General features: G+C 41.0%; 1 protein-coding gene and 1 long non-coding RNA gene across 3 annotated transcripts in view; both read right to left on the minus strand.

The window, feature by feature from the left end:
• Nucleotides 1-6,022, minus strand: part of LOC306915973 — a 29,574-nt gene extending 23,552 nt beyond the window's left edge. The window contains exon 1 of the long non-coding RNA XR_013788907.1: nt 5,589-6,022. This is a non-coding gene — a long non-coding RNA (uncharacterized lncRNA). The remainder of the gene's footprint in view (nt 1-5,588) is intronic.
• A 6,871-nt stretch (nt 6,023-12,893) lies between these two features.
• LOC306915552 (C-reactive protein-like) lies at nt 12,894-15,571 on the minus strand. Of its 2 annotated transcripts, XM_079492943.1 has the most exons (3): nt 15,284-15,571; nt 15,042-15,129; nt 12,894-14,752 (listed from the first exon to the last, which is right to left on the minus strand). In XM_079492943.1, exons 1-3 carry the CDS (start codon nt 15,284-15,286, stop codon nt 14,142-14,144), a joined length of 702 nt encoding a protein of 233 aa, XP_079349069.1. In that variant the 5' UTR covers nt 15,287-15,571; the 3' UTR covers nt 12,894-14,141. The 2 variants fall into 2 exon arrangements, with proteins under 2 accessions (XP_079349069.1, XP_079349068.1); XM_079492942.1 differs by lacking the exon at nt 15,284-15,571 and having other exon boundaries at nt 15,042-15,172.
• Between the last annotated feature and the right edge of the window lie 45 nt (nt 15,572-15,616).

Here is a 15,616-nt window from a genome sequence, read left to right on the forward strand (position 1 = left end):
CTCATCCTCAGTTGCTCATCATTGTCTCCACCAGGCCAAAGGCATGGGGAGAGATTATGTTTTGCACTCCGTCCGTCCGTCTGTGTGTGTGTGTGTCTGTCCGTCCGTCTGTGGACAGCTAATCTCCGGCACCGTTGGCTTGATCGCAGCCATACTCTGCACACACTCCCTGAATGCCACAGCTGAACCTCTGCCCCAAGGTTTTCACATTGGCCTCTTGTAGCACCACCAGGAGGCCACTTTGTGCAAAACACATTTTTTCTTTCAGATTTTTCAGACTCCATCCTGATTGGCTAAGATTGGCTTCCAAAGTTCGCAGGAGTGCTCAGTTTCGAACAAAATGCCGCAAATCATGAACACATTGTGTGATTTCCGTGAAATTGTGCACGCACATTCCCACTATGCCGAGGAAGAAATGCCACTTGAACATTTTCAACTCAGCCTCATGGTGGCGCCGATTAGTGTTTTTACCTCTAACTGCACGGATCTGTGTAAAACTTTGTATGCCAACTCCCTAGAGGCCAAGGAAACCCCTTTGCCTGGAATTTTTCACATCTGCTCTTCATAGCGCCACCAGGAGGCCGACATATGTCAAACACATTTTCTAATATTACTCCTTCAGATTTTATCCAAATCTCACGCAAATCGGTACACATGTTCTACATAGTTATGTGATCAAGACGGGTTTGTTTGATTTCTAGTAATCCATCATGATTGGCTACGATTGGCTTTTAAACTTTTCAGGAGTAGCCCGCTTTGTACCCGTTTTGTACAAACCGCCATAACTCCTCAACGCAGCGTCCGATTGCGGTGATGCATATGCTGCATGCATATTCCCACTAGGCTGAGGAAGAAATGCCACTTGACAGTTTTCAAATCAGCCTCATGGTGGCGCTACAAAAGGCCAAGTCGCGTCACAAAAATAAACAAAAAAACATATTACTCCTAAACATTTTGCCAAACATCACACACACTCCTATCCTCCTGGTGGAGACCTGTACCTAGAAGGGCACAGGTCTGACTGTTGTAAAGATTAATTATAAAAAACAAAAGGTAGCAACAATGGATTCAAAGGCCAGGAATATAACTGTATTTCTCTACTCTGACAGCAGCAAACTGGATAAAATATCCATCGAACACTTATGCCAGGAACAGTCCCCCGGATACTGTCTAGGCAGGAGTTCTTGGGAAATGGTAACTCATTTTGATCACTGCTGACTAATGGCTCAGTAGCTGTCTCTGTGCATCGAGAGGTATATGCTACAATTTGGCCACATTCATTTCAAGTGATGAGGATGACCAACCGAGAGCTTCCTCTTGATCATTTGCTGTCAGCTTATGAATTTAATTTAATTCAGGCATCTGAAATGCTGAGTCCGCTGTTTTAGGGTCAGTCATCCCTTTTTACTGATTTTAGCCTATAGACAAATCCAGTTCATATACAGCCGAGTATAGAGTGAACTTGAAAAGGTTCACGTTAAAAAGGTAAATACGAAAATGAGAATACAAATGAATAGCTTGTAGTCAGCAGCATAATTGCCTGGTATGATGTCAGAAACGTACAATACTGTGTCGCCGCCTAAAATGTTCCCCTTTACCTGAAAGTGCAGCACAGTCAGTCACCGATGACCTACACTCTGCGAACATGTATAACAATGTCCGTGGCAGATAACCACCAACCCGCATCGCTTTTCATGTCCACACACACACACACACACACACACACACACACACACACACACACACACACACACACACACACACACACACACACACACACACACACACACACACACACACACACACACACACACACACACACACACACACACACACACACACACACACACATCCTCTGAGCCGTCTGGCCGGGGGGCAAATTAAGCCCTAACATTCCCACAGAGGCTAATCTCCATCCATTTAGAGCGCTGTAATATTTAATCAAGAGGCCCCAGCCAGGCTCCCAGCACCACGCGCTGTGGCACGGCTCATATGTTCACAGAAGAGGCCAGCCCAGGGGCGACGGATGGGAATTCACAGCTAAAAGCCACACCGCATTCAACCACACAGACTTGTGCTCTTCTTTGCTCCCTAATGCTGGGTTCCTTCAGCAGAGATGTGTATGTATAATGTTTATGTGTGTGTGGGGGGGGGGGGGGTATTGTCTAATATTTATGAATAAAATGTACACATACAGGGTGCAGAGTACATGATCCTAAGACATGTTTCATTATTTGCCAAGTGATGAGTTTCCTATTTTGGCCATGAAATCACTCTCTCCCCAAATATCATGAAACGTGAAACAAATCGAAAATAAGATATACCGTATTCCATTATTTAATATCATTTTAGGTCAGCCTTTTAATTTAATGTGAGTGAAAGACACGTTTTCTTTAATTCCACTGGGTCTGGCAGGGGACAGAGCTGCTGTAGCTGCCCTCAGTGTGAGTCTCACACATACACAGTAAAGGGCAGACCACACAGTGTAAAAAGCCAGCATTGAAAAAGGTGCAGTGCTAAATGGTTTGATCACGTGAACCCTAGCGTCCCTATTCTGGGGTGAACATTCTGTGAAAATAGCAGAGCGCTTCCGACCCCTTCCGAATACGTATAGGGTTTAAAAGCAAGTGATGGATGACAGTTTGTGCGACTGTGCGTGTGTGTGTGTGTGTGTGTGTGTGTGTGTGTCCGTCCAGTTTATGGCCGTTATAGCCCAACTTGAAGCATGGGCATAATGCAAGGCATGAATTCCAGAAAGGCTGTGATTTGTGTTTGTGTGTGTTTGTGTGTGTGTGTGTGTGTTTTTTTTTTCTTTTTTTACTTCTTTTTTTTGAAACATTTGCGTTGCTAAGTGTTGAGTGGTAAACGTGTCATGCGTGTGGCAATTGCAGCGCCTGCTCCCTGATTCAGATTGACTCTAATGGCAATGCCTGGTGAATTTTTGATACAGCCCAGAGGGGGAGGACGAGCCATGGGGAGATTACAACCTCTACGACAGTGAGACAGCAGGCTATACGGTGGCCAGGAAAGTTAACAAAGCAAATTAACAAAATTACTCTAGAAAATGGCACATTAGCAGATCACTCTTCATGTGACCACCGCGCTCTGACTGTAGGTGCGTTACCCGTTCAAAACATATCAAATACACACCAAGACTTCATCAGTGTGATGATGATGAAGGCTGGATAGCTACCGTTATTCATTTGATACATTAGCAGATCAGTAATCAAATGAGCAAAACAAAACACAACAAAAACCTATACTTAAAAATAAATAATTAATTGCAACACTACGGCGAAAATTTCATGAAAAAGGCTACACGATATTTCAACCTCAACACATTAAAAATACATTCATTCAGATACCTGACTGTCTATGCTTCCTATCAAAGTCAGGTTGACAGTAAGGATTGGAGATCACCAACACCTGGCTGATGATGCTGATCTGAGTTTTACCTTTATTTAACTGAATTAATTTACCATCATTCATTCACCCAGACATTCATATTGTGTGAGCCAGCAACAGTAGTTATGTACAGTTAAAAATGTATTTCATGAATAAATTGCAACTGACATTTATGCATACATGAGTATGCAGACAGTAGTATAAGTATAAGTAGTATAAGTAGGCTATGTGTATCTATCTAATACTATAACTGTATTTGTTTGTAACTTACTGTATGTTGAGCATTCTTCAACATTTAAACTGTGTAATATGAATATAAAAATCACACCTGTGTGAAGTGAGTAGCGCTAATATATTAAAGTCTAACTCATGTTGATTAGGTGATGTAATGGTGATGCAAACGGTGCCAACACAAACTTAACATTCTCTTTATTGTTAATGGCATTTAATGTTTGTGATAGGGACAAGATGACGTAAATTATTGACTTCCAGATGTGGACTTATTTACCATTGACTTCCAGTATAAATATATTGTTTAAATTATTAAAATATTAAATATTTCTAAAAGCAAAATGTGACAAATATTCAGATTTTTCTGCATCTGCATCACAGTCACATGAAGCTTACTCTAATAATAATAATAATAATAATAATAACTAGAACTGCACTCTGTTGAGTGCCTACTTGCTTGTTGCACACAAGTAGGCCATAAATGCCCTACTAGTGCGCAAGCAGAGTGGTTACTTTTGATGCGTATGCACCGTCCCAGCATATGACGTCAGGGTATATCATTATAGCTCTCAATGATGACAAGCTCTCAATGATGACGTAATAAAGATGTGGTTAAAGGACCCAATGCCTTCGATGGTGACGTATATCTTGATCAATGTCGGGTGGATTACAGGAAATGCCTCTATGTATATGTATATGTAATTTGTAAGTTGATTAGCGGTATACTGTGGTTACTTTTGATGCGTATGCACCGTCCCAGCATATGACGTCAGGGTATATCTGGCGTCATATGCTAGCTCTCAATGATGACTAGCTCTCAATGATGACGTAATAAAGATGTGGATTAAAGGTCCCAATGCCAGAGTGTAATTGGGTTTCGATGGTGACGTAATGACGATATGTTTTAGTGTCGGGAGGATTAGAGGTAATGCTCCTATGTATACATGTATGTAGTCTGGCACCACTGCCGTATCAGGCACAAGTAGTCATTACGTAATTTGCTGGGACGGTGCATACGCATCGTCCTGGGCGAAACTAGTACTTGTGCGCTCTGCTTGCGCAAGTAATAATGTAAATCTATTCAACTAAACTTCAGTCCTCTCAACTAAGCTGCATTTCCATCAGGCCTAACTGGGTCAGTTGGAATGTCAAGTTGGCCTTTGTAAACAGTTACATGTTCTGTGCAGAGCTGGGGTCTACCCCACACTGAGGGGACTCCATACATCAACACATCTGTCTGTTGAAATAAATGAGAAGCCAGTTACACAACTGTTGCGAATCAATCAGGGCAATCAAAGATCAATGAAAAGTCACAATTACACTGCAAAGCTGTTGATATTCACTGTTGGAGAGAGAGAGAGAGAGAGAGAGAGAGAGAGAGAGAGAGAGAGAGAGAGTATACGCCTACATAGAGACATTCTTTGCCACCATGCCAGACCCAGTCATGAACCATACAGCCACCCTGTCACATTGTGTCACAACAACTCACAACGAACCTCAGCAACCTCAGTACAACACAACACAACACAACACAACACAACACAACACAACACAACACAACACAACACAACACAACCTACTTCTACTGTTTATCAGTCTTCAATTGAAAATTATCATATAAAAATGGATGGCTGTTATATACTGTATAAAGCCCAAACCCTCTACCTCGAACCAAAAGGAAATTTACTCATATATTATTGAGTGATCAAGAGCCACATACACGTAGGCCTACTGTTCCCTGTTACAACTCACACCTTCAATGGCAGATACAACACAACATACACAAACTGCACATACTGCAACCGCATTCAATTCCAGAGCCAGAAACAGTTACTGAACATGTTTCATTGCCACCCAGTCATTGGGTCCCAAAATTACAGTAATAGAACAGCTTGAAACACACTAGCATACACACAGCATACAACACATACAAAAACAAAGTTCCTTCCTACCTTGAGCTGTCTTCCACTTGACTTCATCGGAGTCCAGGGTCAAACTGTGGAACCCATCATGGATAGAGGTAGTAGTGGCTCCGGCTCTCTCTCTAGTTCATGTTTAGCCCTCCAGCGTTTCCAGTCATACTTTACTTTATTTGTTTATTTTGACGGGACAGAGCATATTCACGAACATTACAATAATATGCAATGTAAATACACCGGAATTAGCTCAATTTCTTCCGCAGTCCCCACACAAAACATCTCCATCCTCCATACATCTGGCTAGTTGGTCAGTACTTTCCTCCCAGTATCAATGGCCTCATTCTGCTGGCTGCCATATTCTCACTCAGCCTTGGATGTTTCTGGTGTCTAGGCTCCAGCATTTACAGCATGTCACATGCAGGAGAATGGACTCAGGGGCTGAGAAGAAGCTGAGCTTGGGGGCCTGGGATGATGGGATCATCACCCTGGCTCGTGTACCTGTGGAGCAAGTTGAGAGAGACACCATAAGATTTGAGTATATGTAAGGTAGAAAGAAAGTGATCTGACCAAGAGCCATACACTACTGTACCCTGTCAGAACTCACTAGCAACAACAGACAAACATACACAGCCTGTATACGTCTACTGCATCCTTCTGGTTACAAAATATACAGCCTAGGCTAGTAGTGTACAGTACATTGATTGATTGATTGATTGATTGAAGTATTTATTAACAGTTTGCAGAATTACAGTACATTTCAAACACAACTCAATACAACAACTGTTAACCGTGGAGCATTACACTTGCTTACAATAGGGTCCACCATTTTCAATTCATCATAACATTTAGAGACGTACAAATTATATACACTTCTATATAGCAAAAAACAGGAAATCATCATAAAAGGAGGTAAAAAGGGGGAAAACATATACAGTGAGGGGCAAAAAGGGTGGATGGCGGATTCAGATTTTACAGGGGCCAGTTTCGAATTGCAGCCGTCCATAGGTGCCCTTTGAGAGCGGTTTTGAAGGAGTCAAGGGATTCGCATGTCTTAATGACTGTTGGTAGGGCGTTCCACATTTTGGTGGCATAGGAGCGAAATTAATTTAGTCCCTTTACTTGTTTGTGCCGAGGGTTGCAACTTGCACATGGTTTGTTGAACTCCCTCTGGTGTTGTGGGTGTGGACTTCATTGACATTAAGGAAGTATTTAGACAGGTACATGGGTATCTTGGTAGTGTATCGAATCTTGTGGACCAGACCCATTGCAAGATGCTGTACTCTGTCGTCAACCCTAAGCCATTCCAGCCTGTCAAAGTGGGCAGGGCAGTTGGGCAGGGGTGAGGGGTGAGGCCAAGTAGTAGCCTGACCAGTTTTGTTTTGGGAAGTCTGGAGCCTTGTTTATATCCTATCCTGTTTATAGCCAATTATATCCTGTCACTAACACAGCCTATACCCCATACGTAATGTTAGTTTTATATCGGATAAATAACATTTTAGGAAGAAAGCTGTGGGGACTTTGGACATGCCTCGCCTGGCTGGACTAGGGTATATGCCTTGAAATAAATTGAGATTTAGAAATCTAGCTGTGCAATTCTAACACTTGGTTCAACTTCAATATCACTTTCAATTAAACCATCATTGGTAAACAGTCGCGCACGTTAATGCTTAGCATAGGTAGCTAACTCACCTGCAGAATAAAAACAAAACGACCAGTTTGTTATGATGAATTAACTTCTCTTTCAAACTGTCACACACTTGTGACTGAGCAGTTTTCACTTCCTAACAAACAACCCAGACCTCCACTCAACTTCCATGAGGTGTAAAGTTAAATTATAAGTTGTTTATTTCATTCTTTTTTTTCTCCCATCAGGAGCTCGTGTCTGTCTGTTGATTTGCACTTGCAGCAGTTGTGTCAGTGTGTGGGGTAACTGGATCATACCGGTAACTCACCCCTTTCCAGAGCCTTAGATACATGGCTCTGCCCCTTTCCACCTCAGAGTCAAGAGTGCGGACATCTCACCCCGAAAGTCCGGATAACTGAAATGAAATGAAATGATTACTATATTTACCCAGGGTATCTGGGCTAAGCTCAAGAACTTGTTTCCAGCCAGGCCCTGCTCATAGAACACATTTCATCGTAGTGGGTCAATGCCTTGTTCAAGGGCACTTCAGCGGTGGTAATTTTAACGTGTCGGACGGCTGATTCGAACTGGGAACCTTCCGGTATCAAGACCGCGCCGCTATCCGTTCGGCCACTAACTCACCGGTCATGTCGCCCGAAAGTCCTGACATGTTGTTTGGGTTTGTGGCCACCGGAGGATAATAATAATAATAAAATAATAATAATAAACTTTATTTATATCATACATAAATGCAGCTCAAAGTGCTTCACAGGGCAGAACACAAAAATAGAATAGCCTACAATAAAACACAAGCAAATAGTTAAAATGATAGAACAATGGCAAAGAACAAAATAAAAGTGTAAAAACATAGAAGAAAATAAAACACAACATGCAGCAAATCAGTCAGGACAGAGTAGGAAGCAGATATTAAAACTCAACTAAAAGCAAGAGTATACAAAAATAATCAGCTATACGTGTATACAGGGTATCTGCACACATATCTAGAGTTGCAATTTAATTACTTTAATACCTTTTTCAATTTGAATACCAAAATGGCCAAATTGTCATTACATAAAAAAGAGGCAGACATTGCGAATATAGCCGATACTAGCTCACAACGCCTCGCAGTGCAAGGTGTTGTGAGCTTGTAGTTTGGTTATTTTCACAATATGGAACAGAGTCAAACTAAATGTTATGCCTATAATTCCAAGTGCCAAGGACTGGGACTGGAACATTGCATCACTGTGCTGAGAGTCTGATCATTAGACCACTACACCATCACCCACTCTCAGTAGCCTACATGTTGAGGCGTTCTTTTGTATGTAAGCCTTCAGTTAGTAAAGTTTGAAATACTCATTGGCTCGGACTTAAACATGGAATGTCTGTTCTGGCTGAGAGCCTGAGCATTAGACCACTAGACGAATTGACTCAGCAGAAATACTGTCATACATCACCCTCCATCAATTACATACTCCACTATAGAAACCAAATATTGACGTGTCAATTAACCGTTGGAAGTACAATCAGATTCTCAAAGAAGAAATCCATCCTTAAGCCACATAGCGACAGAAGGATGGCGTGGAGGATTCCTTCCTATAAAGATTCTGTATCTTGCTATCAACAGGATCAAGTGTCAGAAGATTTTCCCATGGTTGATGTTTTTAGGCAAATCATATTTGACATGAATCTTCTCAAAACTATTGAATGTTATTCTCATAAAGATTTTAGAATCTGACAAGGCCTTTGTCTTGGGGGGAGGGGGCATAGTGGTTAGTGGTTACAAATTATGGGACAATTGAATTTATAGCTGTTTAAAATGGGAAAGCAATTGTGACCAAATCTTAAGTGTGGCAATAACCACTGGGTTTTGATGGTGATATAGGTAATTTGGAGGGGATTATAATCCCAGTCTCATTGTTCATATTCCATCAACATTGCTGGCCCACAATAACCTACCTTACCTGCCACAGACTTTATCTAGTTCTTTCTGAATAATGGTATTGTATGAAATTGAACCTAAATATTTAAATTGTCACAGTTGTGACATTGCAGCTATTTCCATCACATACCGGTATACCGGTGTGTGCTACATCCCATTGTAATTATGGTCAAATGGTTGGTTTTATTTAATTGTTGAAAAATTCAAACCTAAATATAGTAGCCTAAATCTGAACAATCCCATTAACAATTTCATCTTCTTGATGCTATTTTTGGTTGTTGAACAAAGACAGGCAGAAAGATAGACACATCTCATTTTAATGGGCTGACATTTCTACAACTACAAGAGAGCTCTATAGAAAAAAAATCCATCTGTTCAATGTGCACATGCCACTGCTCACTCAGATAGCTCTTAGCACTGTCTTGCGTATGCAAATATGTTTTGCCTCGAAATCTATTTGGAGTTGCTCGAAGGAATCCAGAACGGCCGTCCTTCTGTCTCCCTCCACTGGCTCACACGGGGCTCCCTCTTGCAGTCTATCTCCTCTCGTGCGGAAGACATTTCACCAGCCCCACTGGCCCCCACACGCAGGGAGGGACACATAGCCAGCCACACACGGTTGTGCCTCAGACGGCCTCACCCACCATGGGCCATTATGCATATTTCACAGGCCCAGCACTGACAGTCCTATCAGCAAGCAGCAGGACAAGGAGCCCTGTTACTGTTTGTTCAGTTGGAATGCTACATGCAAGACAGGACACAGGGAATAATTTGCCACTCACTGGAGTGACAGGGTGTCATTAAAAGCCTTGATGTCCTGCTTTGTTGGATGTCAACCCAAAATACCAAATGTTGATGAATGGCAAGTAACATAAAAGACACCCCTCAAATATACATTTTAAAAGTTAGTCAGAAGACTATAAAAGTCTGCTGAGAGTGATTATGTGGTGATGTAGTGGTCTACTAATCAGACTCTCGATTCCATGTTCAAATCCCAGTCCTATAGTTCAATGCTGGATTATTTCAACTTTATGCTAACTGAAGACTAACAACTCTTCAAGAGTTCCAAGACTGACTGAGTGATGGTGTAGTAGTGGTCTAATGATCAGTCTCTCAGCACAGAGATTCCATGTTCAAATCCCAGTCCTCCTATATAGTTCAATGCTCGAGTATTTCAACTTTACTAACTGAAGGATAACAAAAGAACCCTTCGATTAGTATTAAGAGACATCTGCTGAGAGTGATGAGTGATGATGCTGTAGTGGTCTAATGATCAGACTCTCAGCACAGAGATTCCATGTTCACAAGACTAGCACTAAATACAAGTTCTCATATAAGATTTGTCTCCCAGTTTTTTTAAGTTTCTTTTGTATGGTAGCCTCAAAATATTCAGTATGGGCAGCATACGACTCGAGACTGCACAATATAGTCTAGACTCTAGACAACTGCACCAATACACCTTCACAGACAACAGGTGTCCTAGTGTTTGTTTTTTTAAACTTATACCGTGAGACAAGAAATGTAGAAGAAATGTACATTTCCACTTTTAAAAATACCTTATTTTTATATGAAAATGTCATACTGGAGGCCATGTTGAAACACTTTCATGCCATCTCTGCATGTTTTTATTTGAATAAAACACATTTGTGTATCCTATAATTCACCCCTAAAAAGGGAGATAAAAAGAGAGATAATGGATTCAGCAGTCAGCTTCATTAGTTAGGGTTCCTTCTGTCTTGATATAATTTTCTGTCACGTGTTCTTCTTGCACATTAAGAAAATGGCTCCTTGGATGGTCGTTACACCACATTGACAATTCAGTTGACTTGACTGACATTATTCCTCAAATGAATTGTTATATTCAGAGCTTTGGTGATCCATTTCTTTCAATGATTCTTAAATAGTTCTATGATCATGCCCAACTAGATCATTTCACCTTTTTTAAGCAAGTTGAATTATTTGTTACAAAGCTTTTAGGTTACACATTCCTCCAAATAATCTATCAATGTCGAATAAAACCAGACGTTTTAGACTATAGGACCTCAAAAATAATAATAATAAGAAGAAGAAGTATGAAAATAACTTTGTGTATGTTAATTTTCTAACTTTGTCTCTTTTAAATTTAACTAAACCATATGGACATAAACAAAATGTATGTAATTGACCCTGTGTGTGTGTGTGTGTGTGTGTGTGTGTGTGTGTGTGTGTGTGTGTGTGTGTGTGTGTGTGTGTGTGTGTGTGTAAGGAAGCACTACCCCTGTGGGCAGAGGTGCAAAGAAACAAGGACCTTTGTGTGTGTGTGTGTGTGTGTGTGTGTGTGTGTGTGTGTGTGTGTGTGTGTGTGTGTGTGTGTGTGTGTGTGTGTGTGTGTGAGAGAGAGAGAGAGAGAGAGAACCAGAGGGCTGAGGAGCCAGGCCTGGACAGATGGTCCAGAAAGGTGTTACCACACAGTCAGTGGGCACCAAGATTGATGCATTGCAACATTCAAGAAGGTGGAACATTTGGCTGCTGACCTGCAGTCAGAACTCATTCGCCCTGCCTTCTCTTACTCCTGCTGCATGCAAGAGAGCCGACGGGTGATTCTGTCAGAATAAACACGCAGATATACACATTCAGAACGCAGCACTTTCCCAGCCTCAAGGGAGCCTGGGCTGTGCACTGGAAACTTCTCCCTGTTTCTGCAAGGAGGTCAAGATGGAGGTTCAAGGCACAGGGTGCACACAGTCATGCAGGGGAACATAGAAGACCGTGCTCTGGAACATAGAGTCATTGTGTTACACTTGGTTGATGTGGCCTTTATCTTACTCTGAAAGAGTCCTTATAAGGGAAGTTAGGCCAGAATCATTTAATTTTGTTCATGTAACGTAGAACATAGGAATTTAAGTTGCTTCACACTGTGGCGTGAAGAGATACTATCTCCATGGTGATCATGAACAAAGGGTTAGTTAGAACCATAATAGTGTTGTCCAATCAAGGTTAGCTGTTGTTTAGAGGCGAGCTGTAGTAAATAAGTAGTAAATATCTGTAATAGCATTACAAAATCAATCAATCTAACCCTACTCCTATATCCCACTGTCCTCGCATGAGCATAACGGTTGGATCAATTCAACTCAATATTCAGTTTTGCAAGCAAACATATTGGAACACAAAGCTAAATTGTCACACGAATACACAAATCGTTTTCAAAATCTAGTCAGCACCAGCCATTTTTGGCCAGTATGGTTGCTTTTACACATTACATTTACTGTGTGAATACCCAAGCACCAATTTGAAAAGGTTAAATATAAAATCTGTTCTTTCAAACCCAAGTAAAAAAGTTTGTATATTTTAACAATGCTTTACAATTGTTTTATTCCATTGTATGAAACAATAAAACTTGATGAGTCTCATTAAAACCTAATAAAGAATTCCACTGTGTAGTAAATGTATTTACTAGAGTGTGGTAACTAAATTCAAATTCAATTTAGAAAAATAAATCTCAAAGTTTAGATTTAGTTTACATTGTGTTGCCGTACTCATGTATTAAGTATTAGGCTGATCTTTATTACATTTAAACTATATTGTTGTGAAACTTAACACACTGAAATAAGGTCATTATAAAGTAAGGTGTTAAAACAGAAGTTTATGCATCTCTATATTACTGTTGGGTAAAGGTAATTAGTTCTCAATGTTGGCTCACAAAAGAAGATCATACTGTCGAAAGGAAGCTCCAACAGTTCAAAGACAAAATATTCACTTCTTTTACAAACATGTTTAGTTATGCACTTGGCAGGATTTTATTTCACACCCAAAAGCATTCTTACATCATTTGAAACATGGAAAATTCATGAGTGAGTACGCTAACCAAAGGCAATGTTGGGGTAATGGCTTTTAAACATTATAATAGCTGTTTGTATCTCAACTAAATTATTAGGTATAGAAATAATGAATCACCCTTTTTTATCTTTTTAATTTCTATCATACTCTCATTCACAATATTATTTAATTGAAAACACATATTTATTTCATGACGTTTTTATATCTGCCTTTTATTTTATAATAATCTAAAGGATCACCGGATGTGATGAAAATGTATTTATTGGACATTTTAGTTTATTGCACTTTCTGAAAACAATTACCACATATATATCAAAATCAAATGCATATTTTACATTAGTTCAGTTTTACAATTATTTTGTGGAATTATATAAAAAGAAATAACATTGTTAAACCCTGTAACATAACTGATTTCAGCTTAACATTTCTCCCAAAAGCTTCCTCACAGTAATAACATTTCTCTGCAAATGAAATAGAACAAGTGTAAATTTGTCAACAGTAGAGTTTAACAATTCAAATGAACTACTTAACATTTCAATAAGATATTTCTGGGCTCATACATTTCTAAGCATAACAATGTCAAATCTAGTTAATGGATGGATGCAGGCTCAACAATCCATGGTTTCAGTTTTCAGTAAACCATGAATTGACATAGAGTGCCACCCAGTGGATACATCTGGTGATTGATCATAACTAGTGTTTTCAACGACAGTGTTTGCACAAATCTATGACAGTTTAGAGATATCAGGAAGATTAAAAGACTATATCGTTATTACAGTCTATAGCATAACATTTGCACTAAGTGATGTTTACTTACTTTCGGTCATGGCATACAATCCCATTACAGTCCTCACTCCAAAAGACAGACAAACATTTTGGTGGTGAAAGCATGGCCACATGCAGGAGCTGGGCTGTAGCTGAAAGGTAGAAATGGCCAAAACTGGCTTAAATTGTTGGCCAGGTCAGTCATTTGAACATGCAAACTCAATCTGGGAAATGACAACTAAAATGAACAACTAATGAATGTCTAATAAAATATGCATTTAATGTAAGGATAACGCAAAGAGTTATGGTCCTTGGGTAAAAACAATTTGGCTCTTGCATACATTAAGTTAAACTTCAGACCTAACCAAACAAATATATCACAAATAGTCCTCCAACACAAGCCACTACACCCACGTCTCTCTGCATGGGCTCCCAAGATGAGTCACTCATCATCGACCACCATAACATTCCCTTTGATCTCATGCTCAATAGTGGCCCAGTCAAAGATGTTGCCCATAGGAACTTTGTGCCCATAGTGCCAAGCCTGGATCAAGCTCCTGGACAGCACAGAGTCCCACATGTTGAGGTCGGTTACCTCCCCAACAAAGCTCTGCGTGGCCTCCAGGCCCCCCAGATGCCTGTCCGGGTCCTGTCCCAGGAGAACAGTGCCTTGCGGACGAATGGTATGCCCAGGTTTGTACACCTGGTAGGTGCTGCGCCTCCCGTCCACCCAGAAGGCAGCGAGGCCGGTCGCAGACTCCCACGTCAGGCAGAGGCTGGTGCGGAAGGTGGTGATGGGCGGCAGGTGGAAAAAGACCCCGTCGCCGCTTAGGTAGAAGGAGACGCGGCCGTCGCTCTCACGCCACACGTTAAGCTCGTCATAGTCGGCTGTGCGGTAGGCGAACAGGATGATCTGCCGCTCGTCCTGCAGCTCGGTGGCCACGCGCATGCAGAGAGTGAAGGCCTGCAGCGACATCTCTTTCTGAGGGGTCAGGGCCACAAAGCTGAAGTCTGTCTCGTAAGGGAAGAGTAGGACTTTGCCGCTCAAACCCACTGGATCAACATAAAACAATACGCATAGATTTAGCATTGTAGTTACTTTGAACACAAAGTAAAATATACTACATGCATGCAGGGAGAAAAACAAAATGTGTGGTTCGGGTAATAGGGGAGGAATCAATTCATATCGGTGCACTAATTATATTATAGCTTTTATTGTCTGTGCACTGTAGCCTGTAACCCCCCCCCCCACACACACACACACACACACACACCAGTAGGCAACTTCACGTACAGTGTGTACATTTCCCATCCTTCAGTATACAGTTCATGTGTAGCCTACCTTGGGAGGCTGAGGAGAGTCCAACTAGGGCAGAGGACAAGCCGAAAACACCAAGCAGTAGAACGGAGATCTTCTCACTGTTGACAGTCTGCAAACAGAGAAAATCCATAGCTTTACATTTCAAACATTGCTCAAGGTACAACTTATACAACACAGTAAAGGCATTCATACAAAAACATACCTAAAAAGGTCAAAAGCACAAAATAACAGTCCAAGGTTACAGGGTAACAGGCATCTCTTACCATTTTACTGGTTTGTTATTCTTCTTGCAGTGCTAAGTCAGTCACGCTTGCTGTCTTGCTAATGCCAATCAACAAACAATCCTCTTCCCTCCTAGCACAGGCCATGACATCAGACCTGACAATAGGCCTGGTGTGTGAAGCTGGCTGGCACGAGGTTCTGTTGGACTGGATAATGATACATGCACACACCCTTGGCAAATCATGAATGTACTGTGATTACAAACATTTTATAGTAGGCCTACAGAGAAGTAATTAACTACACCCCGAATTGTGATGCAAATGCATAATGGCCTCAGAGTATATTGTAAAGTCATTCTATGGTCAACTGATGAA

The sequence above is a fragment of the Electrona antarctica genome, assembly GCF_951216825.1.
Source record: "Electrona antarctica genome assembly, chromosome: 22".
Classification (NCBI taxonomy): Eukaryota; Metazoa; Chordata; class Actinopteri; order Myctophiformes; family Myctophidae; genus Electrona; species Electrona antarctica.

Excerpts from the sequence above, each read along its gene's own strand:
- LOC306915552 (XM_079492942.1), bottom strand. The coding sequence starts at position 15,150 with ATGGATTTTCTCTGTTTGCAGACTGTCAACAGTGAGAAGATCTCCGTT. Across the intron at positions 14,753-15,041 it reads ACTCTCCTCAGCCTCCCAAG|TGGGTTTGAGCGGCAAAGTC; the intron begins GTAGGCTACACA and ends ATGTTGATCCAG.